This window comes from Hyperolius riggenbachi, chromosome 5 (genome assembly GCF_040937935.1).
Source record: "Hyperolius riggenbachi isolate aHypRig1 chromosome 5, aHypRig1.pri, whole genome shotgun sequence".
NCBI classification, from domain to species: domain Eukaryota; kingdom Metazoa; phylum Chordata; class Amphibia; order Anura; family Hyperoliidae; genus Hyperolius; species Hyperolius riggenbachi.
This window is the reverse complement of record NC_090650.1, coordinates 108,901,546-108,928,748: the sequence shown is the minus strand read 5'-3', so window position 1 is coordinate 108,928,748 and position 27,203 is coordinate 108,901,546. Positions and strand designations below refer to the sequence as shown.

The following is a 27,203-nucleotide window of genomic DNA, read 5'->3' as shown; positions in this document are numbered from 1 at the left end:
TGTCGCCATACATTGTGATAGGGACATCATTTTAACGGCGTAATAACCGGGACATATGGGCAAATACAATACGTGAGTTTTAATTATGGAGGCATGTATTATTTTAAAACTATAATGGCTGAAAACTGAGAAATAATGAATTTTTCCATTTTTTTCTTATTCTTCCTGTTAAAATGCATTTACAGTAAAGTGGCTCTTAGTAAAATGTACCCCCCAAAGAAAGCCTAATTGGTGGCGGAAAAAACAAGATATAGATCAGTTCATTGTGATAAGTAGTGATAAAGTTATAGGCTAATGAATGGGAGGTGAACATTTCTCACGTGAAAACGACGGAATGCGAATGGGTTAAGGCAAAAATGTCTTTAAAATGCATCCACTGTATATTGAAAAGAAAATGGCAGCATCACCCTTCCACTTCCCAGCAAGCAATGTGAACCTTCCAACTAGTTTGTGGAATGCAGTTCCCACACAACTAATGTTAATCTTACAGGCCTATAGTTTCCTGATTTAATTTCCCCCCATTTTGAATAAAGAGAAAAAAAATCAGCTTTATGCCTATCATATGGACCTGACCCACATGAAAGAGACTTGCAAAAAATAGCCTGCAATAACTGAACTCCAATCCTTTAACACCCATCGGTGGATGCCATCTGGTCCAAGTGCCTTAGTTTTGTTCTATCTATCCTGATGTTATTTAAACATGCATGCACACCTTTATATGTTAGGTAGTTACTGCTAAATGTGTAAGACTGGGAATAACTCACAACTTAATTATTTACTATGACAGGAAATTAAAATTCTCTTTTACTCACAAAACAGAAACTCCTAAAATATTTGTTAAATTTCATGTTACAGATAGAAAGTTTTTTTTCTATTTTCTTAAATAAACTGCTTTTTTGTTTTTCTAGTAGTGTCCTGCCCTGTTCGTTTGTTTGCATTTTGCCCTACACACTTGAGTAGCTCAGTGTAACTGAGGAGGACTGTGTCAAAGTCAGACACTTAAGGAATTATTGACTGAGTAAAGATCTAATCTGAAGCCAAAAATAAACTGCTGATCATGCTCTACCCATCCTGCAGCTGGTTGTGTCTGCTGTAGAAAAATGTTGGACTTCTTCATCAAGCGTACTACTGAGAACTGTAACCCCACTTCGACTTATTTTCTGTATTACATTTAATGGTAACCATACTTAAATTTCTGTGGCATGTAGTTCATTCCCTGTGTTGCTGGAATCTATAATTATCTATTTGGACAGTTTTTCTGCCAGTGTGAACCTAATAAAAATCCTGTATTTTGTGTTCAGTTATGTCTGCCGAACATGGTAATGCTTTTAAAGAGTCAGAATCAGAATCATCTTTATTCGCCAAGCATGACTGAGTCGTGCTTGGAATTGGATATGGCACAGAACTTAGGTATGATATAAAAGATAGTCCTTCTGTGTGTAGCAAGCACCAATGGGGGAATTTTCAGTGATGTGCTATGACTATCTGTACATTCTCAGATGTATTTCAGTACACGATCCAAGCAAGTCAGCACCGTCTTCAGTATTTAAAATACCTCTTTTATTTGTAAAAGTTAAAATAGCATGAGGACATCAGCCATGCAGCAATAGGGCTGATGTCATCATGCTATTTTAAATTTTACAAATAAAAGAGCTGTAATATAGAAGATAGGGCATAAAATAACACTACGGTACAGTAATCACAAGCAACAAGGTGCAATATACAGCAGTGCAAAGCAGATACAAGAGAGATGTAGTCATCTAATATACAGTTTGTGATGACTAAGAAATCCCTAAGGGGCAGAGAGGGAGCAGGGGATTTGAAGGGAGTTTAAGGGGTTGACCGCTGAGGGGAGAAAACTGCTCCTATGCCTAGAGGTTCTTGTGGAGATGACCCGCCACCTCTGGCCTGATGGGAGCTGGCTGAAGAAGCAGTGACCTGGGTGTGAGGGATCCTTGGCTATCTTTAGTGCTCGGGAGTCTGTAGTTGTAGTTGTGGTTCAGTGGTGGAGGGGTTTCCCTATGATCCTCTCCACTGATTTAATGACACTCTGTAGTCTTTGTCTGTCACTGGCAGACACGCCTGTATACAAGACTATAATAGAAGAGCAGAGGACCGACCCAGTAGTGGCAGAGTAGAATCGTGTTAGCAGCTCCTGAACCATGCTGAACTTCTTCAGTTGGCAAAGGAATAGAATCTGCTGCACTTTCCTCTTGGTGGAGGTAGTATTGGCCTTCCAGCTTAGGTCTTTGGTGATGGTTGCTCCCAGTAGGCGGGTGCAAGGAACTCTTTCAACTTCAATGCCATCATTGTAGGTGGAGAGGGGGGCGTGATTTCTGAAGTCAATGACCATCATGATTTCTGAAGCCCATGCCATGTACCCATCCAGCTGTTACTACACCTCCTTTGCCCTGTATACCTCAACCTCAGTTGGCCCAACACCCTCTGCAGCATCCCCGCATGGGCTGCGAACAGCTGGGGCATGACTAGGCTACTGTCCCCTAGGAAGAAGGAATGCATAACCTGGGGCCCCAAGCAGGGCTGCTCATCAGGATTCCGGATATCCATGTAACTCTGATATCCAAACTTTTTTACGCTATCTGATTCGGATTTGAATTCTGGATTTTTAAAAAAATCCGGTTAGCTATCTGCGGATATTTGCCCGCATAACCCAGATATCCACGGATATAGCAGATATCCGGATCCAAAATACTGTAACTAAGGAGCTGACATCCTGGAGCCAATCAGAGGGCTCCCAGCAGAAGCCCTAGCAACCAATCACAGAGGGGAACCCTGGCCAGCCTCACCTGACCTCATTGAGCCAATCAGAGGGCTCCCAGCCTAAACCATGGCACCGAATCACAGAAGGGAACACTGGCCAGCCCCCCTGTATAATAAGGAGGGCTGCCATGATGAGAAATATTGTCTTAGCTTGCTGAATGCTCACTGAGAGACATGCTCCAGTGCTGGTGGCCTAGCAAGGGGGCTGTACACAGTTATAAACCTAAAGCTGTTCAGTGATTACCCCTTCACTATTATCACTACACTATTGTTAAATCGTTAATAAGCTTGATTGATGTCATTGTATGACAGACAGTCAAAGTGTGTGCTCCAGTGCTGCTGGGTCAAGGGCTGTACACAGTGATAAGCTGTTCAGTGATTAACCCCTTCACTACTATCACTACACTATTGTTAAATCGTTAATTAGCTTGATTGATGTCATAGTGTGACAGTCAGAGTGTGTGCTCCAAGTGCCACGTGACACGTGACATGTGCCAAGTGCCATGTGACATGTGCCAAGTGCCACGTGACACGTGCTAAGTGCCAATTGCAATGTGGCAGTCCGGCATGCTCCTGGCACACATTACAACGATGCCTATGACAGCCAATCATGGTGAGTGGCTGGCAGGGGGAGGGAGGGAGGGAAGGAAGGGTGGGTGGGAAAATAATAAAAAAGCAAATTTATTACAAAAGAAATAAAATAAATATTTATAAAAAAAAAAATCAGACAGCCACATGCTTGTTTCAAGTGTGTGACTTAGATACTACTGCAGTCAAATGGATTAGTATAACTGCTAGGAAATTGCCATTCTTGAAAAGGATGTATACACAGCAGCATCCATATCTCCCTCACTATAAGGTTTTTTTTAAAATACATCCACAAAAATCTAGCTCATTAATACTAATTTCTTTTGCTCACAAATAGTTATCATACATATTTTTAAATGATTGAAGGACGACTTTTTTTAACTTAATATAAGATATAGAATATAAACTGAAAAGATGCCATAGCCTAGCGTCTTTCCCTACCTGTGTCTGGAAACTAAAGTTGTGTTGCACAGATATGAATACATTTTATGTGCACTCCCTCCTTTACTATGCCTTATTTTTGTTTCTGATTAAAAACAATACTAAATTTTTACAACACGGCAGTCATTTGAACACTAGCATCAAAATGATAGAAAACTGAAATTACATTAGCAGTCTACAGTACAAACCACGACTCTCCATGTCATTATGCAAATACACATTTTGGTACAAAAATAATAAATCACAAAAATGTTAACAAAAATTTAAAAAAGAGACAATAAAAAATAAGTAAAGATATTACTGTAAATTACATTCTATACAAAACAAGATGGAGACAGTGAAATGCAAAGGAAATGGAATGGGATGTTTGTTGACTGACAAGAGATTCAGATTTTAAAACACAGCCTTGGAGAACTCATGGAGAAGCACATGATCAGTTTGATCAGCTGATTGATTTGTAAGCCTCTGATTTGCTGGTCATGATCATGTGTTAAACCAGGAAGTCATCTCAGCAAATCAGAGGCTTACAAATCTATCAGCTGATCAAACTGATCATGTGCTTCTCCATGAGTTCTCCAAGGCTGGGCAATCTCTAAACACAACCAATAAGGACAATTAAAGATTTTGAAAATGCATAATGAGTGATAGGGATTAAAGAAAATATAAGAGTAAGGTAAGGATTAAAACATATACGTAATCAGAGCCTTTAATGTATTTAGGGACAAGGGGGTACCTGAGGAGTATGAGTGACTAAGGTTTGTCGAAAAACTGAAGATAACAAAAGATGTCAAGAATACGAAAGGTGCAATGTAGGTTAAAGGGACTCCGAGCAGTGCAGAAACTATGGAAAGATGCACATCATTTTAAAGCTCTCTTTCTCCTCTTTCCAATGATATATAAACCGCCACCCTACGCCTTTTAGTTTTCGCTATTTTCGTGATTGAAATTGCCGCGGCCGCGATTTTGATCGCGAAAATAGAGAAAACTAAAAGGCGTAGGGCAACGATTTAGGTGTTGTCAGAAAGAGGAGAAAGAGAGCTTTAAAATGATATCCATCTTTCCATAGTTATATTGTATTACACAGGCCGACTTTTTGTCAAAGTCAGCAGCTGCATTCAGCAGAATGGAGCTGCTGACACTGGGGAAAGTGTCGTCCTGTGTAATACAATATAACTATGGCTTGATGGATATCATTTTAAAGCTCTCTTTCTCCTCTTTCTGACGACACCCAAATCGTTGCCCTACGCCTTTTAGTTTTCTCTATTTTCGCGATCGAAATCGCGGCCGCGGCAATTTCAATCGCGAAAATAGCGAAAACTAAAAGGCGTAGGGTGGCGGTTTATATATCATTGGAAAGAGGAGAAAGAGAGCTTTAAAATGATATGCATCTTTCCATAGTTTCTGCACTGCTCGGAGTCCCTTTAAAAAGGTGAAATGTTTAGTGAAATCTGATTACATGTTTAGTGAAATCTGGTTACCAATTAATGGAATAGGTAAAATAAGAAAAAACACCACATACACAGAGTAATGCAATTTAAAAGATACATGACACAGGCTTGGAAAAGGAGTATGGAATACAGATGAAATGAACACTATATTTGTGTGCCTTTATTTAGCACTTGTGGAAGTCTTTGTTTTTCATTTTTCATTTTGTTTGCTATTACAATACAAAGGGAGAGTAGATGCCATCATTTTTAGAGTCTTTGTTGTGATCACTTTTATAGTTTGAACATACAATTTATGGTATTACATGCCATATTTATGGTGTAATATATATTTCAATATCAAAATCCTCCAGAATCAGAACATGATTCATATCACACAGCCCCTAGCTTTCGAAATGAGAATGAGCTGCAAGTGAAAAATGAACACTTAGGCTGCAGTTATGCCTTTATGAAACTTATCTTCCTCCTCAAAAGACACAGGGCCCAATCCAATTTAATTTTCCTCCAAGGAAATAATTGTCATCTTCTGTGTAAAATACATTTTCAGCATTGTGAATATTTTCTTTCTTGCTGTGGTTGTTTTTTTTTTTTGTGTGTGCTAAAATGTGAAAATACCACAAAGGAAAAAGCTTGTAGAAAAATTGAATTATATCAGGCCCACAGTGTCAGACATGCTGGTGGAATGCATCCAAATATAGCATAAATAGAGTGAAACAGTATTATAATATTATACGTCTATGGCTACTGTGCCTTACAGTGTTTTTTAAGTGCTAAAAATTCCACTGGTTGTCAAATATATAAATAAAAAAAATATATATTTTGGAGAGATATTGTGTTTTAACTTGACAAAATGTATGCTATTTATTTTTAACTGCTTCCTCCTGCCCAGCTAATTTCTGAATTTTCTTTTTCTACTTTAAATTTAATTTGAACTCAGTGAAAAGAAAACAAAATAACTTAAAAATTATATACTAAAATATATGTTTGAATTAGGACTTATGCAGAATTCAATATTTTAAAAGTTCATTCTTCATAAAATATACTCAAGAATGGAATAAATTGAAATGCAAACAGGAGGGTTTATTATTTTATTTAAGTTCATCCAAATAATAAAGAAAGTTGCCAGAAGCCTTAAAAGGACAAAACTGTGCTAAGCATACATAAAGCACTGAAGTGCCATTTGAAATCATGCAATAAACAATTTAACATAATTAAGTTATTCCTAAAACTAAATATTATAAAATATATTAAAGATTAATGCCTACATTTTTAGTAATCCATATGGAGAAACATATTTAATATAAACATGTCATAGAACATGAAATACTTTTCTTTAACAGAGAGAACATAGATTTTCCTGTCAAAGATGTGAAATATTTTTTAATATCTCATATCACAAAATTATAGATAAACAGGCCTGTCAGGTCTACACTTTATCTACATCTGTAAGTCAAATTGCATTTAAAAAATGTATTAAAATATATGCTGCTTGAAGAGTGAGCAATAGAATATTGCAGACTCGTTGCTCTTGAATAATACATCAAAATGTGTATTGTATCTAAGATCTGTGAATCAAAAGCTTACAGAGCTGATTTCAAAATACAACATAGACCTCAAGCAGCACACTTTAAATCCTGCATATATAAAATGTAGCTGATTCATAGGCCACCTAGGGTAACAGGATACAAACACAAAGGCATGGTATATGCATCTAAACGTATGGTGAAAGGGAAAAGAGATAGTGAAGCATTGCATTTGGTACATGTTAAATTATATTTAAGTAAAAAAAAAGGATATTTGTAGACTGTGTATATGTATACCAGATGGAAAAATACAGGTTTCCTCTTTTTTAATATCAGAAACAATTATTTTAGCAAACTTGTGTATAGTTTAGTTTAGTTTCTATTGGAAAACTAAATGCATGAACATTTTACTCCTTCGATATACACAACTTGCACCTGTACTTCATTTAAGTCTATGAAAAACGTGATGCAATGTACTTACCACAGTGACATTAAAAGCATATAGGAGATCAAAGGGAAGAGCAGCAATTAAATCAATGACGAACCAAGTTGTTACATAATGGATACAAATAGATTTTGCCTTAAATACAACTTGGCCAGACTTGCTGACATATGTTGTTCGGAAATTTAAGATAATATCTGCTTGGCAAAAAAAGAAGACATGTGTCACAAAATATGTAATATCATTCCTTTCTGTCATAATATACATGCTCGTTTCAAGTACATGTTTTACACAGCATATAGTGCATTTGTTTAGGGCTTTCTATAAACAATCAATACCCAAAGGTGATTTATGTCCTCTGAAGCTGGAGCTTGTCTGGCATTATGGATGGGTTTGAAAGTTTTTTTCTTTTTAATTATCATGGGTGTCTTTGCTTAACAGATTTAGTTCTTTATTTGGGATACATTGTTGTAAGTTTGCAGTTTAGTGAAGTTTACTTTAGAAAGATGAATCCATGTTCCATGAAAAATTGTAATCAGGTAATCAAATTGAAGATTAAATCTGAAATGTTTTGAGTTTGTGTTTGAGTTTCAAGTTAATTTGTCTTTTGTGTTTGAGTTTCAAGTTAATGCCTGTGCCCTAAAAAACTAGAGAAAGAAGCTGGGGATGTTTTCCTCTCCTAAAACACACAGTCAAAACATCAGGGCTTGTTTTATACCTGATGCTTCTGTTAATAAGAACTTTCACTTTCGAGTGATGTGACACTGAGTTCGTGACAAATGATTTGTAAAAGACAATGAGAAAAATCTCTGTGAAGTCACAGCTAAGAAAACTAAGACAAAAATTAGAACTGAACAAAGAGTCTAAACTTCTCTGCAAATATCCAACGAAAAAATGTTTTACTTCTACCTGTGTCCTCAGTTTTTAGGTGACCCTCTTAAATTCAACAGGGTCCAGATAGCAATCACAATTTGACAATTTTAACTATCCGAAAACTATAGTCGAACATTTTAGCTTAAAACCCCTTTACTTTTATAGTTTTCTAATTTGTGTTTTATTGGTTCACGAGGATGAAATGGAAGTTATTTATTTTCACTTTCTGAAGTGCAGTATAGTACTATGGCAGAAAAGTGGCAACGTGAATTTAAGTTTAGTGTTATATTTGTACACAAACACACTTGTATAACCTAAAAATTCCTGTTGACTTGGATTTCAGAACATTGTATTCATAAAATGTTACAATGAATTCTATTTAACTTTGTTTTAAATGCCATGTGCCATTTAGACTTTTTGCCTAAGATAAGTTGAAGAATAAAAAGGTAAGCATTTGACAGCAAGAAAATGAGATTTTGAGAGAGCTATGTACTTTTTGTGATGTGGTTAGGGTCCAAAATATATTAAATGCAGCCAACAACCTCCTAAATGGCTTTTAAAATTAGTTAGTAACTAGAAGGGGGGGAAATTTTATATCAATATGAAGGATAAGGGTCTCTTCCCTACCTGCAGTACCCAAGAGATGATGGAAGTAGTAGATGTAGGGCTGCCAACACACCTTTATAAGTTACCCATCACCCCCACCCAAGTAAAAAGGATCATTTCTGTCCCCTTTCCCATTTAACAAAAAAAAAGTTAAAAGTGTCAATAAAATCAATCAACTGAGAAAAAATAATGAGATAACATAAGCCCTGTTTGCCAATGACTGGTTTCTCAGTTACAGTATAGCTGTACAGTATTGCACTGGGCATGGATGGTTATTTGGCATTTTGCAATAAAAAAGCAATCAGATGAAAAAAGAAGAAACATTGGATTACAGCATTATGGTACTGGACTTTAATAAAGGATTTTAAAATTAGTGTTTAATATTTAATTATAGTGGAAGAGTAAAAGTATACAGGGATGTGGAATGATCTGTTATTAACCAGATTACGTTTGGTCAGATTTGCAATGTTTGTATGTTTTTCTGGAACCCAACTTGGTGGCTACATCCAAAACTGCTTAGAGGAACAGTGATTTCTGGAGTCTTATTTTCCTATCCAAGTGCTTCCTCCAAGCTATATACCTCACCCATAAAAATGAGAAAATATGCTCAGATTCTTTTGGTCATTGGTATTCAGATTTTGTTTTGCAAGTCAGACTATCAGTCTGCTCTTAATTTTTACTGCTTGGAGAGCACAGATATGGAATAAAGTAGAAAGATTTTCTCAGTGCCATCAACCAATGACTCTCACAAAACATCTGAACATCAATCCCATATGAATTTATTAGGGATAAGGATTTTTATATCCTGAAATAAAGTATATGCAAATCATTCCATGCGTGTATGCTACTGATGTGTTCTTAGCCTTATAAGATGTCAAATATTTCATGCAATTGTGCTTTTATTACCCTCTAATTGCATCTGAACGATTGTCACTAGGACACTTGTTAACAGTAAATATAATTTTATTTTTGTTTACATAACTTTAAAACAGTCCACTGGCTTTTTTTTTTGTCTGCTGTGAAGTTGAGAGAGATGAATGTTAAGTAATACAAGTATCCTAAGTGAGTACCTGAGAGGAAGTGCAATCTGGATTGTACTGCACAGGACATATGGGCCTCAATTCACTAAGCAGTTTAGACTAGTCTACAGATGGTTTTAGTCTACTGATGGTTTGGCCACATTGCATCAAAGGGGAATTCACTATTACCAAATGTTTTAGACCTGTTTTTAGACCTGGTCTAAACCATTTGGTAATTAGGTGGGTAAAGCAGGGGAAATGATCAAAAGATGCAATTCACAAACTAGTAGCTATGACTGACATCCTTCTCCTCTGATGAGTTCTCCTCTGCACACAATTAAATTCCTGCATAACTAATTCAAAAGGTTCCATCCTCACATCTAAAATACCCCACAGAATTACTTTCCCGACAAAAATCAGCTGGTCTAATCTCTGTCAGAAAAAGTGGGCATGGTTACTCCTTGTTTGCCTTTGTGAATTGTGTAATTACTGAATATTAGACCAGGTCTAAAACATTACACCAAACCATCAGTAGACTAAAAACCATCTGTAGACTAGTCTAAACTGCTTAGTGAATTGAGGCCATGGTAGAGATGTAAAATGAGAATTCTGGGAGTGGGATTTATTATATATTCAATTGAAAGAATCACATATCTATAGTAGAGCAGTGCTGGTGCTGGAACCCATAGCAGCGATAATCCAACAGTCAAAAGAGGGATCCGCACACAGTCTTCAAGGAACAACGTGCTTTTATTGTTCCAATGCACACATATAATACACACCAAATCATCTCGTCAATTTGGTGTGTATTATATGTGTGCATTGGAACAATAAAAGTATGCTGTTCCTTGAAGACTGTGTGTGGATCCCTCTTTTCACTGTTTGATTTATTATCTAGGCTGCATAGAGGTTTATTTTTAATAATTTTCTGAATTTACAAAATCATATGTGGCTGTAAAGTCTGAAAAAGTTTAATACCATTCAATTACAAAATAGCTTTTATATTAGTACATAGCAAGGAAATGAGCAGCGCTACTTAAAAACAGACTAGTGCCTACCTGCAAAAGAGTGCAAGCCCCACTTGTGGGGTCGAATACACACCGAGCATACACATGACCCGTCTACCACTAGAGGAGGATGTTGGTTTCCATTAACAGCTTGCATGCAACCTATTAAGTACTCGTCCCTCCCACTGCGAAGAAGTCAATCCTCCATGGGAGGGGCCTAACACTAACTAAATCCTAACCTATGTATATGCATAGCCTGGGTGCAGCTAATCAAATAAAATCGAAAATTGAAAATTGCGCAAAAGGTGGATCAGCGCAACACCAGGCCGCCTCCGAATGGCCTCCATCAGAGATGCGCTGAGGGGGCTCAGCGCATCTCTGATGGAGGCCATTCGGAGGCGGCCTGGTGTTGCGCTGATCCACCTTTTGCGCAATTTTCAAAATAGCTTTTATAGCAACTGTAAAGATTACTTTTCTTTTCAAAGTTAAGATACCGCCTATGTAGGGATGTTATAGCTAGAAAATATAAAGTCCCTGATCTCTTCCATTTCTTGCCTGACATTTTCAGAGTGTGAAACATGTGAATCAGCATACAGTAAATGTAAACAAACAATGTGATGCAATATTCATGTTTATGGATAACTATACCTCTCTTACAAAAATTATTTTACTTCGGTTTTGCGTTCCAAGCATATGATGCTGTAGACAATGATGCAAGTTTAAACTTAAATGAGTTTTAAAATATTTTATCGAGCCAGAATATGAATCAAAGCCCCCAAGGGCTATGCAAAGGCTGTCAGATGTTCTAAGCAGTCACTTTAAAAATAGGTCATCCCAGGTAACTGTAATAGTTCTCCAAACACTTTGGAACAATACAGGACATATTCTCTATAATAGATGAAAACTAGATAGCATAAGCAAAGAAGTTGGGTGTACCAACCTGAATGAAAAATGTATTTACTCTTTAAGGAAGACAGTCCACATACCAATGAAAATTAAGGACCTAGGGGTGCCCATGCAGGTGAGTGGCTGAAGTTGCATCAGCTTATGATGGATCGCCTTGTAGTGGCCGGATAGTGTATTGGTTAAGTGCTCTGCCTCTGACACAGGAGACCAGGGTTTGAATCTTGTCCCTTCCTGCTCAGTAAGCCTATTACAACACCCATTCAGTGAGGAGACCTTAGGCAAGACTCCCTACTGAGTAGACTGCTACTGCCTATAGAGCGTGCCTTAGTGGCTGTAGCTCTGGTGCTTTGAGTCCACCAGGAGAAAAGCGCAATATAAATGTTCTGTGTCTTGTTGTGTTGAAGCATCCATTGTGTTGCTGCAAGCAGCTTGGTGTTGCCATCAAAATAAATACATTTTTCATTCAGGTCGGTGCACCCAACTTCTTCATTTATATTTAAATATTTTCTAACCAAGTATTTTAAAGAGAGATATAAAATCTAAGTTGGTCTTATAAAATGTATTGCACCAGGTGGCTCATCTGGATCCATAAATAAAGGTCTGTAGATATTTAGACTAAGAAATAAACATTTTGTGACCTTGAAACCGTACCTAACCCTGAAAGGCAATATGTGTGTTTGTGAAAAAGTAGATAGCTTTTATGTAATGTATTGCACTATTATTTTTAGATGGGTTACATTCTTGGGAGAAACACTGTAATTTCATCTTTTTTTTATTTATGGTTTTATTTACGAGTAGAAGCTTTCAGGGTTATCTTTTTTTAATAGAGTTTTCAAATGTAATATGAGACACAGGCTCAAGCATCTATGTATACTCTTACCATTTCTCTTTCTGTCCATTCACCTATCTTTTAAAGGAATGGTGTGGAGGTTTACTATGTGTTCATGTGTACTTGAGCATGTTTTGTGTGTAATATCTTATACCCTAGTAACCACTGAGGAACACACACTTTAAAGGCAGCCACCACCAGAAATATCCCGTTATCATCATGCAGGAATAATACAGTAGTAGCCCAGTAAGGCAGAATGATCTACTAATTACCAAGCCAGTTTCCATGTTTCTGCTTCATTCACATACGTGATTACAAAGAACCTAGAATAGGCTGCTATGTTCCTAGGTTAGTCATCTAATGTTGAGAGCAGAAAAGATTAACCACTTGAGAACCACAGTGTTAACCCCCCTAACGACCAGGCTCTTTATTGCTCAGCTGGGCTGTGCAGTTTTTTCAGCCTCCTGCACAACCCAGCCATGGAGCCCAGCGATCGGACTCACCTCCTTTTTTTGTCCCTAAGGGGACATAAGGTGTCCGATCGTGTTGGCAGTTGTTTTTTTTTTCCTCAGCCTGTATGAGGCTGTTTCTCCCTCCCTCCCTTCTGCCTCCCCTTCCCTCCTCCCCTCCGTGTTCTGTATGGAACAGGACAGTGATCCGTCCTGTTACGCCTTTCATAGGCATTAGCCTATGAGAGCGCGGCGATCCCCAGCCATCAGAGGCCAGCGCTGCTGGAGACTGCAGTGCTGTATGTATGTAAACAAAGGGGATTCTTTTCCCTTTCATTTACAAACAGCCTGCTAACCGCGATTGGTGGCTAGCAGGCTATTCATGGAGCTTCGCTCCATAAACCGCCAGGGAACGATTGCGCATGCGCGCGGCCATTCCCTGGGAAACTACAGCTCTAGGACTTGCTGCCAATTGGCGTTAGGTGGTCCTGGAGCTGCTGCCGTGGTCATGCCCATGGGCATGAAGCAGTCGTTATGTAGTTAAAGGATGAGCAGGACTTTCATCCTCTGGTCTCCTGGAATTCTGAGAAGACAGAGCAGAGTATCCTCCCCATAGACCACCACAGTGGCTCCAGAAAGGCTCTTAATACATTATATGGAGAAGGCTACATGTGCATTCATTTAAAGGAATACTATCGATTGAAATGACTTTTTTTTAATACTCTTTATTAGTGTACACATTACCACTAGTGCTAGGGGCACTTTCTTTATTCACCCAGGTCTCTCTCCCTCTATTTCTGCTTAAAAATTCATTTCTCACACAGCTCACAAATATATTTCACTGTGTCACTCTCACTCACAGCATGCAGGAGACATGAGGAGAAACAGGCTGATCTGAGGTGGTAACAGGTAACTAAATGAGCTGTAATATTGCTGGAATATAACTAGCTTTAACACTAGTCTGTGTTTACACTCAGACTGGTTGCCTGGCTGCCTGCTTGTGATGATTCACTCCAGGCTGCATCCACTTTACAAGCTGCTGAGAGGGGCAGACCACTGTTTACAATTAGCATTATTTGTATCTTTATCAGTCAAGAGAAGCAAAGATAATAAACACACATTGCTAGAATCTTTAACCCCTAAAGCCCCGTCTACACTATAAGATGTTGCAGCAATCCGGCGGCTCGATTAGCCGCCGGATCGCCTCTTCCGCGTGCCCGCCACGTTCCCGCTCGCCGCGCGTGCGCCGCATTCGATTCCCCGCTCATGCCCGCTCGTCCCCGCCGGTGCCGCTTACCTTCCGCTCGATTTCCTGCCATTGTTCCCTCACGAGGAGGGAGCAGGGAATCGACGGTGCGGAGATCCGTCCTGTCGGATCTTATCAATCGAGCCGCATTAGCGCTCGATTGATAAGGAGCATCGCGGCCGCATCTACTCGTGTAGATGCGGCTTTACCACCATATCAACAAGATTCTTTCAGCAAGGTGATAATTAAACTATAAACTGAGGAGTTGATAGCAACTCCCCTGTGCAGAGACATGGTCTAATCCTCTGGGAGCCATCAGTATTAGATACATTTTGTATCCAAAACTGATGGAGGATTTTACAGCTGAGAGGAACAGCTGTGTGAGGAATCCAATTGCTCCTAGTACTTGTCCTAATGTGTGCAACAACATACAGCATTTAAAAATAAATGCATACATCGATAGTATTCCTTTAAGTATCGTGGAGAAAAATGTGCGTGAGATATTGCCGATAGGAGAATATTGGTAATTTCACCAATTTGCTACAATCACCTGTTATCGATAGTAGAATATCATTTGTGTTATCGATTTTCTACTAATAGCCTATCTTATCCTATTCTCACATCAACCTTACCAGCACCTATGATTAACACTAACCTCCCCCTATCTATGCCTAACACTGACCCCCTTACCTACACCAAACGCTAACACCACCGCTTTCAAACGCCACTTATCAGTATGCCCGCTGCTACTAGTGCTGCTGTCCCCACCACTACTATCATCACTATCCCACCCCCCCCCCCCCGCTATGGAGTTTAGTTACCTGGGTAGCCAAACTCAATCACTGTCTCCACTCCACTTGTAAGGGTTTTTTCGCCTTCCTCTAGATCAACAGGGATATGTGAGGGAGCAGGCTGGTGTTGTACTTTGTACTGGTTGAACTCGATGGACGTATGTCTTTTTTCAACCAAAATAACTATGTAACTATGTAACTATGTAACTGCTTTTTTACCTACTACATAGTTCTGCTACAATGTAACAGAATTCAACTGCCACTATAATGCTTGGTGCCGTCACTACCAAGTCCTGCTGCAAAGTAGTGGAACTTCCCCACCACTATCTCCTCAGGCATGTCCGGTGCCCAAAGTACTGGCTGTAGGCAGTAATTCTGTGACAGCTGGCATATTAAAGAGGACTTCTAGATTCCCCAACAACTGATTCCCTTACTATTACCTCACCTGCTTCTTTTGGTGTATAGAGGTGACCAATGAGTTATTGTCCTCAACACCAAGAGACAAGAATACCTTGCAAAGGATCGTATATTTGATAAAGGCACCTGGTTCAAAGAGGGCAGGATAACAGTAGTAGAATATTGTTGAATAAACTGATATTCTACCACATTCATATTGTAAAATATATTTAATGATTTCAAACATTATACTATGACCCAACTTCTCCTTACACGTACACAGAGCCCTACCCTGATAGCGCCTAACCTTAACACTCCCCCCCCCCCCCCGATGGGCAGCGAACCTTTACTCCCCCCTGTGAGCAACTAATCTGAATCCTCTGACACCTAACCTTGGGGCCTAACCATGGGTGTCTAGCCTTAACCACCAACATTAAGACCCATCCTATTTAACTGAGCATCTACTATAATAATGAGCGCCAGGGCCATGCGCTATGCAAACTGTGGCAACAAATAGCAGCGTGATTTGTCGCTGTAGTTCGCATAGCAGGCGGCTCCAGCATCCGCTATTTTAGTGGGCACCCTTTTAAACAGGATGTTTAACTGCTCCAGGAATGGAGGCTTTGCAAGGTAACCCACAATGGTCGAAGCCACGTAGCCTTGTCTGGTACAAGAAGGAGACTGCTCAGTTACTTCTCTCCCTTTCTTGGCAATAGAGTGTAAATTAATTAATTAATTGATTAATTAATTAATTAATTAATGGTTTATTTTGAAATATTTGTGAAACCTCACAAGAAATCATGGAGCATTTATCCAGAGCTACCAATCAGAATCCTACACACCTAGAACCTGATTGGTTGCTTTGGGTATCTGCCTGGCTTTTGCTCACCTCTTTTGATTTGTCTGTGCTGCATACATTCATAAACAATGAACACTGGTCATCTTACATTTCTTTACAATAAAAACAGAATTTGAATTATTACTCAGTGGCTACATTTAAGCTTTTTGTGAAGAATTTTAGATACATTGTAATTACATTTTTCACTGCAATTACTGTGTTTACCAATGCTGTATTATGTACAATGTTGATATTTTATGCATATCATTATCCGTATTACTATGTACCCCATGTTTGTTTCTTACTATGTACAGCACCATGGTTGGTGCTTTATACATTATTATTATTATTATTGTTGACAATAATAATAATAATCATCATCATCATCATCATCCATAGAAAAAGTGCAACTGGCTATTTGAAGCTGGCTATCGATACTGACAATTTCAAATGTCATAGAGAAAAATAACATTTTGCAACATACTTCAAATGTCACATAATTACCAATCTCTATAGAAAAAAGTTTATACACACAAAACAAACTACCAGGAAACCTTACCTATAATAAAAAGAATTTCTACTGAAATATCACTAACGGTTGTGCTTCTTGTTGATGATAGGTCATCATTGTCCACAAAGGATACATTGTAAGGTACAGTAACAGCAACATAAAACGTTGCTAATAATATAAGCCAGTCCCAGGCTGCTTTGAAAGTACTAAAGTGTAAAATGACAAACTTTGTCTTTTTTGCATCTGAAACTTTGTATTCAGGAATTGCGGCTTTATCTACAAAAACATTCTGCAAAACAAAAAAAAGAACATATTTTATATTAAGAATTCATTTGATGTAAGCTATGACATTTTCTAAAATTCAGTCGTAGAGATAATAATCTAATAAAAGTCAAAAGCAACTGAACTTGCTGGTTATTCATGACAATGTTTCACCACTCTTCCAAGTTATATCTTCAAAGATTCCTTCTCACAGTTTCCTTCACCACTTTAATGGGAGAAGCCATGTAGATGCATTGTGAAATGTTCTCAAAAATAATTAATGTTCTGTATGATAAATGTCCTATTTCAGACAACTTAACCAGGATTTTAGTGACGATACTAGTGTATCTTTTCTGTGGAAAGGGATGTTATTTTTGGGCTCAGATAAAAAAATGCAATTTATTATCTTGCCCATCAATAATAGATACCCACTCTAATTCATCAGATGCTTTTATTTAACCCTCAAACCTTATTCACTAGCTTCTCTTATTTGCGTTTTTTAAACCTTTAATTAAGTGGACAGTTTCATTTAAACTTACATAATCTGAAAATCTACATTTTTTGTAAAAATACATTCACAACATCCAACAACTACTACGAGAAGCAAAATAAAAGAAAATATATTTTTTTGAATTTTACCACTAATAGGGTCCTTGGGATAGATGCAGATTGCTTTGGTCTGCATTATAAGCACCAATTTTATCAGAAATGCAGTGTATGGTTTGAGTACTACATTACTGGTTGACAGCTACCATCATCAAAAGGTGCCTGCTGTGAGCACAATAATTGGCTCAAAAATTATCTCTGGAACGAGGAAAGAGTAAGTGCTGGACTGTGAAGCTGATGCCATGATGCCAGATGCTAATCCGGAAGTAAGGGCCACCACAGCCAGAGGCTTCTGTGACAGCCAGATTATCTTGACCAGCCCTGCAGAATGCTGCCCAGGAGTCGAGACCCACCACAGAAATGAACACTACTGCACCATTTGAACTGGAACCTCTTGGCCAGCACTACCAGATGCCAGATGTCAGCAATCGGCATCCTCGGCAGTGTCAACCATTACCGCAGGTTTCTTTCATGAAGAACTGGGTCATCACTGCTGAACCTTCACCTCCCTCTGTCCCCCCTTCAATGTCTCCTTAGGAATAATAGATGATACAAAGTGTGACTGGTGGCACCTTAGTATGGCAGTACCTGTATGAGCCAAAACCAATTCCAGGTACAACCCCCCTTTGCACTTGGCGAAATACATAATTCTGATTCTGACAAGTGGCTATTGGTTACAGCTATGCTATTTGGTTAAGTACAGATTAAGTGGGTTGGTGTTAGAGAACTGGGTAGGAAGTGGTTACATTTAGTTGTAAGGGCTAGAATGGTTCATTATTAAGCATTGGTCATACCAGAATCAAATGGGGTTACTTAAAAGATTGAAACATTCTTGCTGTGTATGCATAAGTGCAACTGTAACTGCACAAATTTGAATTCACTAACCTTTCAGCAACATGTTGTGATGTGTACCAGGTAGTTTGTTCAAAACTTTGTTACTTTAATACTTTTTAACAATATGTCCAAGATTTTATGAATGACCTAGGTTATTATTACTCTTAATTGTTCTTCCACCTTACTAAATGAAGAATACATCAAACAGCTAATTCCTGCTTTGGTAGCAGCAACGTGAAATTTGAATTATATGAAAATGCTTGGAGAAACTTAACTAACTGCAAACTGCAAAAGAATGTTAGTTTTTATTAACAGTGAATTACAAATGAGTTGTGCACCACTGATAAATATTCTGACTTTACAACAACAAAAGTGGTAATATAGTTTTTGAGTAAAGTTAACTTCTTGTATGAGAGAAGTGGTTCTGGGAAACTAAAGCTTTCATTTTAAAGTTAAAATGATTGATTTTTTTTTCAGTAGGAAAAGGTCCTTTCAAGCTTGCTATTATTTTATAATATGAAGAGCTCAGGATACTCAAGTGCTGAGTCTCCTGAAGAATAGTGGTGCCTGCAGCATCATGCAGTCTCTGATATTACAAAGCCAGCTGCTTGGACTGGCTTCCCAGTGGGCCCACCTTTTCAGCAAAAACCTAAACAGGAAGCCAGCACGGAAATTTTGAAAAGAGAAACACCAGATGCCCTGTTCACCTAGAACTTATCTGAGTGAATGTTTACAGCAATGGGAATTTTGCATGGTTTCTTCATGTATGCAGGCTGATTTTTTTTAACAGTCATTACCATTGAAGACTGAGTTAATCGCCATTGAAAAAGGAATGTTGCCTAAACAGATACATTTAAGCCATTTGCTGTTATAATAGTAAAAAAGTAGAAATATGAATTGTGATAATTAAGCATTATTAATTGTGATTTAATTAATGATTCTTTTCTCTTGTGGGATTTTGCCTATGACACTACAGTTGATAAGGTATAGAAAGCAAAAAAAAAAAAAAGTCAATGAAGATCATAAATATGAAAGGCATACACAAAATAAGTTTTAAATAGATTTATTTTCCTACTATTGCCTCGGCAGTTATGGGAAGCATAGGGTCAGGCACCGGCGTGGGGTGTAATGGGGGGTTCTTGGAGTTAGGCATGGGGGTTAAGGTCAGGCAACATGATGGGGGAATTTAGGGTTAGTCAGCAGCAGGGGGTCCTAAGGTTAGGTATTACTAGGGGGGGGTATTGAGGGTTAGGCTGCGGTAAGGGGGATCAGTTAATGTTAGGCATTAATAGGGAGGGCTCTGTGTGAGAATAGAGTTAGGCATGGGGGTTATGGTCAGTCATAATGAGGGAGCATTTAGGGTTAGTCAGCAGCAGGAGGGTCCTTAGGTTAGGCATCGCTAGGGGGTATTTAGGGTTAGGCAGCGGTAAGGGGAGTTAGTGTTTAACATTAATAGGGAGGGCTGTGTGTGAGAATAGAGTTAGGCATAGGGTTATGGTCAAGCACCACAAGGGGGAATTCAGGGTTAGTCAGCAGCAGGGGGCATTGCTAGGGTGTATTTAGGGTTAGGCAGTGGTAAGGGGAGTCGGTTAGTGTTTAACATTAATAGGGAGGGCTGTGTGCGAGAATAGAGTTAGGTTAGGGCATGGGGCTTGATTTATTAAGCTGTGCTTAAAAAATCCCTAGTGCCCGCTACAAGAAGGAGTGCTGAGTAGCATGCGCTGCTAACTTACGCGCGCTCCTTGTAAAGGGCTCCTGTTGATTTGAAGGATGTTATCCCAGCACTTCGATTGGCCCAATAGTTGCCTGACACTTGACAGGCAACCTATTAGGCCACTCACAGTGTGCGGATCACATCCACCAAATCCTCAGGACCCGATGGAGCTGAGGGCGGGCTTATAAGAGTGGCCAGTACTTTACAGGGAGCGCGCATAAGTTAGCAGTACCCAGCTTAGTGAATCAAGCCCATAGTAAAATATTGGTATAGATTTACGATATTTTACTATCCTAATTAACTAGTAGAATATTGGTAATATTACCAACATTCTAGTAGCAGCTATCTCTGGCACCCTTTATGCATTATGCACCCTTTATACATGTATGCAATGTAATAGCTGTCCTTTGCTGTGCATAAATATGCAGTGATTTGCTGGCATTGTCTATAAGGTATGGGAGGTGCAAAAATGATTAAAAAGGTTGTTTTTGTGAAATAATTAATGTGATCTTTATTTACATGATATAGAAAAGACTTTTATGCAGATATCAATAACATAATTATAATTTACAGCCACAAACACACACACACATTTCACTCTTACTTTATTGAGTTTTAATTTGTTCTTGTCTCTCCTTTGCAGGTGACCGGAGATGTGATAAAGGACAGCCCGGCTTCGTCTCCTTGCGGCCTCAAAATGTGACCCTGCTTTTCCTTTTCTGTATTTTTCTGTAGAACAAAAGTAACAAGCAATTAAATATCACCACATGCAACTTTCACCTTACACAGCTGAACTTCTAAGGCAGTCTTTAAAATGTAATAAAATATAATGACAAATTTCAGCTTTTTGCTGACTTGAACAAACGATTCATGCTGAAATATCAAGATCCTACAATTTCTTAAGTAAGTTTCTGGCTTTCAGAAGCATGAAAACAAAGTGGCATTGCATTTAAACTACCCGTATGATTCAAGGTAGGAGTTTTACGAAGATCGGTGTGTTTAAGAAAGTATAAAAAGTATGGATTGCCATTACAATTCTCCTTGAAGGACCTTACAATCCAATATCCCTACTGTAAGGGGAAGCAAGTAAAAATGGTGCTGGAGGCATCCAGTAAAAAATGGTGCCAACATTAAAACCCATGATTGGGCCAATAAATGGTAATTTAGGCACCCAGAAGCACCCAAGGTTAAAGTCGCTATTTACCATCTATAGCTGTTAATCATGGCTTTTAACATTGCCACCTATTGCAGCAAAAATATCAGGGGTTAGGGTTAAAAGGTGGGGGTCTTTAATGTTAGGAGTGTGTGTGTGTGTGTGTGTGTGTGTGTGTGTGTGTGTGTGTGTGTGTGTGTGTGTGTGTGTGTGTGTCTCCTTAGGGGATAAGGTTAGGCACCAGAGAGGTTAAGGCTAGACACTGTGGGGTTAAGGTTAGGCATAAGGGGAGTAAGTTAAGATTAGGCACCGGGGAGGGTTTAAAGTGAGGCATAACCAGGGGAGTCTTAGGGTTAGACTTCATTAGAGAGAGTGTGCTGTTTGAGAGTAGGGCTAGGTCATAGTAAAATATTACTAAAGATTACCAATATTATCGATTATTACTAAAGATGACCAATCATTACTATCGTAATTAAGTAGTAGAACATAGGTAATTTTACTGAAATTCTACTAGCGGCTATTTATGGTGCTCTCTTTACCTGGCACTTTTTTTTTTACATGTACGCACAACAAGTGCACACTTACATGGCTGGTCATAGACAACACTATGTTTATGGGGCATTTGTACCTTAGAAGCACACACAAGCACAGATAGAACATACAAGCTTTCTATACATTAGTGTTGTAGTGCGAAAGGAGCAATGGAAAACTGTCAATACTTAGTTACTGTGCCACCATGTTAACGTACACATTATACTCCACATACATTTCCTGTATACAGTAGGGGTTTGATGTGTGATATTGGCCTTTTTTTTACATAAATGTGAATTTATCAGAAAAATTGTGCAAGGTTAATTAATTAATTTATTGATGGGAAGACATGAATGCAAGCAGCAGCATCTATATTCTCTAAAAGTAAAGAGGAGATAGATGAAAAGGGAACTGTCTTTTGATCAGCCATTTAAAGTGAACCAAGCACCTTTTTTAGCACTCAGGACATCTGTATAGCACATGAAAAACGCATGCCAACAATATGTTTCATTATTAAAATTATGTTTCATTATTAAAATGTAAATAAACTTGCATTTACCTTTTATTTTACATTTAAAGTAGTTTTATTAGCCTACTTCAGCAGGTCTGCCCGGCCGAGATTTCAGGAAGCTAATCGTTTTATTGAGGTAATTACCAAGGAGTAAACAATACATTTTCATCAACAAAGGGGGAGGGGGGGGTAATTAGGACAGTTTCTTCAAAGACAATGGGCTTGATTCACAAAAGAGTGCTAACTGTTAGTACGGGCATTTTCGCGTGAATTTTTGCGTTTTCGCGCATTCGTGAATTTTCACACGCAATTAAACGTTTTCACGCGCAATCGCGAATTGTCGCACAAAATTGTTATTGTTTTCGCGAGCAAATGTGCATTTTTGCACGAAAACGAATTTTTGTACGAAAATTCGTGATTGCGCGCGAAACCGTTTAGTTGCACGTGAAAATTTGTGATTGCGTGAAACCGCACAAATTCACGCAAAAATGGCCGTGCTAACAGTTAGCACTGTTTTGTGAATCAAGCCCCATTGTGTGTGTCAATGTGTCAAGATAGCATCTCTGACTTGTATAAATAAGGACTGTGAGAAAGGGATGGGGGAACATGGCAGCTTCTATGCCAGGAGAAATTCCAGTGAAAGAGAATGTGCTTAGTTCCCTTTAATTGTCACTGTCAAAAGCTTTGCTTTGTTGTACCAGCACTGCTTTAATTCACATACACTTTGTGACACAGGTCTTGATGGCACTGCACCAAAAACATTATTCCTTGAATTGGTCATTTTATCTGTCCACTATTTATTGATTGTGCCATCCTTGTCAGTATTTCCTCACACTTTCTTTAATTGCCATATCATTGGGGTCAATATGAAAAGTAATTCCCTGTTCTTGGATAGAAGGTCACTACCACTATACTGTTGATAGGAATATCATCACTATCCTGTTGCTGAGCCATCATATTACACAAATACAAATATAATAAGCCAAGACTTACAATATTGGTTCTTTGAAAAATATCATTCATAGCACGTCCCTGGTTTTCTATGGCAAATGCCACTCACATTCCTGAATGGAGGGGGGGGGGGCACCTTTTATGGCCCCATCTCTTCAGAACGTTTTAGACTCAGAGACTATGGCCTCGATTCATCAACACTTAGCAAATTTGTTAACAACAGTTTGGTAAAATACCGAATTTGTTAACTTCATTTCAGGATTCATCAAAGTTATCTACAGCTGTTAGCGAACATTCGGTAACGATTCAGTAACGATTCGCTAAAACGGAATAAAGTGCAATTCATGAAAAAGAAAGTGGGCGTGGTTTAGCGTTACATTTAGGATTAGTTATCTCCTTCACTGCTCTGTCGTTATTCCTGTCAGATCATTGCTGACAGAGAAGATGTAGCCATTTGAAGTGGTTATGTATCAGCTGAGAGTGATTCAAAGGCGCAGAAGGGCAAGAATAAGGTCTGCAACCATATAAATTTGTAAGAGAATAGATTTATTTGCTATAACACGACATCTGCATTTCTCTTGAATCATCTTGTAAGAGAACACAGGCAGTGTCAGGGTTAACTAATTTGCTAGCTGCACTATAATTTTTTAGAAAAGGCTCCTATCAAATTGTGGGATTGTCCCAACCACTTTCAGAATCCTGGTCCAGGTGTAAAGCCCTATTCAGAATGTTGCTACGTAGTGCTTAAAGGACTGCCTTTTACCCACAATTCCATGGGAATCTTATGGCCTTGTGTTAAAGTACCACTGTAAAATGGAAATATCGACACGTTACCGAATGGTTACCGAATTGTTATCGAATTCACACCGAATGAGGAAAAACCTTGATGAATACAACTAGAAATCGCTAAACTTCGAATTCGGTAATTTAACAAACTGGAAAAAGTTATCTCAAAGAGAATGATGAATCAAGGCCATTCTGTCTGCACAATGTCAGACTGGGAGGTGGAAAAACTGAGGAACTCCATCTGCTGGCCAAGCAGCAGTAACCCTGTTTTCACTCCCAACAGAAACCTGCAGCAAGTCTTCTCTGTGTGCAGCAACACCTGATTACTGCTGCTTGGCCAGCAAGTGGATTTACTCAGCTCTCCCAGCTCCCAGTCCGACACTGTGTCGGCAACCCTGGATATTCCCTGCTACTCTTATTGTTCTCAGCTCCACTCTCAATTAAGGAAACAAGTGCCCAAATATGTTCCAAGTCTACTTGTTCTTGTTTCTTGGCTCTTTGTTCGCTATGCTTCTATTTAACTACACACCAGAACATCTGAGCATTTTTTAAAGACAGTTTTCGCACATTCATAGAATATTGAGGCTGTTGCGTTTGACTGCATTAAGCAGCATTAGATACATAAAGTCTTACAGCACAATGAGTAGAGTGTAATGCATTGCCTTAACATGCCTTGTATTACATTAGGCTCTACTCATCGTGCAGTAAAACTTAATGCATGTTATGCTGCTTACTGCAGTTTAGTTAATCTACTACATTATCACACTGAGCAAAATTAAACTCTGATTCCCAATGGCAACTATTCATTTTTGCAAAATAAAACTTGGGTCAAAGGGCATTAGTAATGATCTGTGAGTGATACAGTGGACAAGTGCAGCTGTCTGTAATTTACAGCTATATGTGGAAACGACAGTAAAAACAAGCGGACTCTGAGACCAAAAGTACATAGAGTAATGGACTAATGCCTTAAGTGGAAAGGTCTCACCTAGAGGATGATTCTGGGATGATCCATATGAGCTGCCAAATGATAGGCTTGAAAACCACTCAGGCCAGGGATGTGGCTTATGACAAACTGCAAGCGACAATCTTCCAGGATCAATCCATGTAGCAATGACCTTTACTGTCAGCAATTGGCAATACTGGATTGGTGTAGAGGAGCAGGTGGAGGTATGAGGTTTGTGCGCATAGAATTGTGCTCGGCCAGTATAAGCCAATCCAACCAGGTATGTGTGGAGTAAGTGGAATGGAGACACAATGGTATTTAACCGCAGGTGCAGGGTTAAGCTAAGTAAAATACCTGTAATGCCACATGTTCTGCTGGAGTTTCGCTTACTCCAGTGTAATGTGTGGCATTGAAGGCATTATACTAACCTTAACCCGGCTCCTGCGGCTTAATACCGTGTGTCTCCTTTCCACTTACTCCGCACATAGCAGAATGGATTGGTTCATACCAGCCGCGCACAATTCTATCCGCACAGACGCTGGACCTCTACTGCATCCTAATTTGCTGCCAGTGGAGGTAATTACTACAGGGATCCATCTTGGAAGATTGACGCTTGCAGTTTGCCACAAGCCATGTCCCCAGCCTGAGTAGGAGACAAGTCTATCATTTGGCAACGGCATCCCATAGGGGTCATCTCAGCATCATCCTCTAGGTGAGACCTTTCCACTTATGGCATTAGCCCATTACACTATATACTTTGGTCTCAGAGTGAGCTTGTTTTTCTTGTTGTTTTCAACAATTCATGTTTTACATGTGCTAGACGTTTTGTATTATGTGCAATGTAAAGCTCTGACAAAGATCACAGAAAAACAACAACAACAACAAAAAACTCTGCTTTATAACTGGAACACTCATTTTCTGTTTATTTACCTTTTTAATACATTTTATTTTGTGCTACGAGATTTTTTACGTTTTCCTATTTTTCATTCTGATTTTTTGACAGGCGCATTTTGCAATCAGGAAATAATATAAGTTTATCATTGAAAATAAACATCCTTGCGCAATATTACAGCAGCTCTCTAAATTCAAGTCATTTAACTCAATGAATAATTGAGCCTAAGTATTCATTAAGGAGTGACCTTCTTATTTTTAGTAGCAATAAAAGAAAAGAGGCATTTAATTGAAACTTTAGAACTCAAAATACAGAAAAATGTATTTGTTATATTCCATATGTTCCTAATTAAAAAAAATGTACAAATGCATTTATTATTAAAAATGATAAACACATGAAAGAAAAAAAATGGAAAAATCACTAGATATATCCTTGAAATATCCTTAATGTAATATACTAAAAATGTAAATCTTTTCACATGCTGAAAAAACATAGAGATTAACGTAATGTAAAACCAGCAGCTATGTTTAGTGGGAAAACGCCATCATGTGTATGCAGTTATTTAATATTTTATGTATTAAAGATGCCTACGAATTATTCAGACCTCAATATGTGAATGCATGCTGGTCAGCAAAAAACATTGCTCTTGCACTCATCCACCTGACCTAATTTTATCGGTCAATGCACTAGGTCAATCCTTTCAGCAAATCTGTTTGCAAATCAAATTAGAAAAAAAAAACTCTCTTTCACCCTCCCAATACGCCTTCATAATTCCCCTTCTCCTTCTGATGAAGAGGTCAGGCTTGTGAGACAGGCCAGATATTAGTCTCTCATACAAACAGAATTTACATCTTACTTGTTGTAGTTCCACACTACAAAATCAATTTTACACTTAGGAATATATTTTTATTATCTCCCTATTTTTGTGGAAACACATTTTTTTAACATATCATGAAATTATTGTAAAGTAAATGGTATAGTTTATATAATTCTTTCTGTGAAAGATATAACTGCCCATTATGGCTACTGGTTTTACCCTGCAACAAAGGCTGGTGGTGCTTTATTTAGAAGGATAGTTACACCTTTCATTTAAATTTAACATATATTGGGGTGCAAGAGACCCCAACAAATTCTCAATTAACATTTTCTTTGGACTTCTTAACCAATTCACTGCCTTTGTCTGTAGCTAAGTTCACAGTGGCCTTTGCGTTGCATTCCCTGTGACAGCGGGGATGCAATGCAACAAATCGGGTTAATGGCGCCAGTTATACTTGCGTTGTCTCGGGTAGAGTGAAATATACAGCCAATAAGAAGCTTTCTAACATTTAAT

At 38.5% G+C, this 27,203-nt stretch overlaps 1 protein-coding gene and 1 long non-coding RNA gene across 7 annotated transcripts in view; one reads left to right on the top strand and one right to left on the bottom strand.

The window, feature by feature from the left end:
* LOC137518371 (uncharacterized) overlaps window positions 1-20,902 on the top strand; it is a 137,263-nt gene extending 116,361 nt beyond the window's left edge. The window contains exon 4 of the long non-coding RNA XR_011020802.1: window positions 20,750-20,902. This is a non-coding gene — a long non-coding RNA (uncharacterized lncRNA). The remainder of the gene's footprint in view (window positions 1-20,749) is intronic.
* Window positions 1-27,203, bottom strand: part of KCNH8 (potassium voltage-gated channel subfamily H member 8) — a 506,682-nt gene that overhangs the window by 159,964 nt on the left and 319,515 nt on the right. For all 6 annotated transcript variants that reach the window (XM_068236110.1, XM_068236111.1, XM_068236113.1 and 3 more), the window contains 3 exons: window positions 20,711-20,835; window positions 16,740-16,980; window positions 7,260-7,417 (listed from right to left, as the gene is read on the bottom strand). In XM_068236110.1, the coding sequence (XP_068092211.1) occupies window positions 7,260-7,417; window positions 16,740-16,980; window positions 20,711-20,835 (524 nt within the window). The remainder of the gene's footprint in view (window positions 1-7,259; window positions 7,418-16,739; window positions 16,981-20,710; window positions 20,836-27,203) is intronic.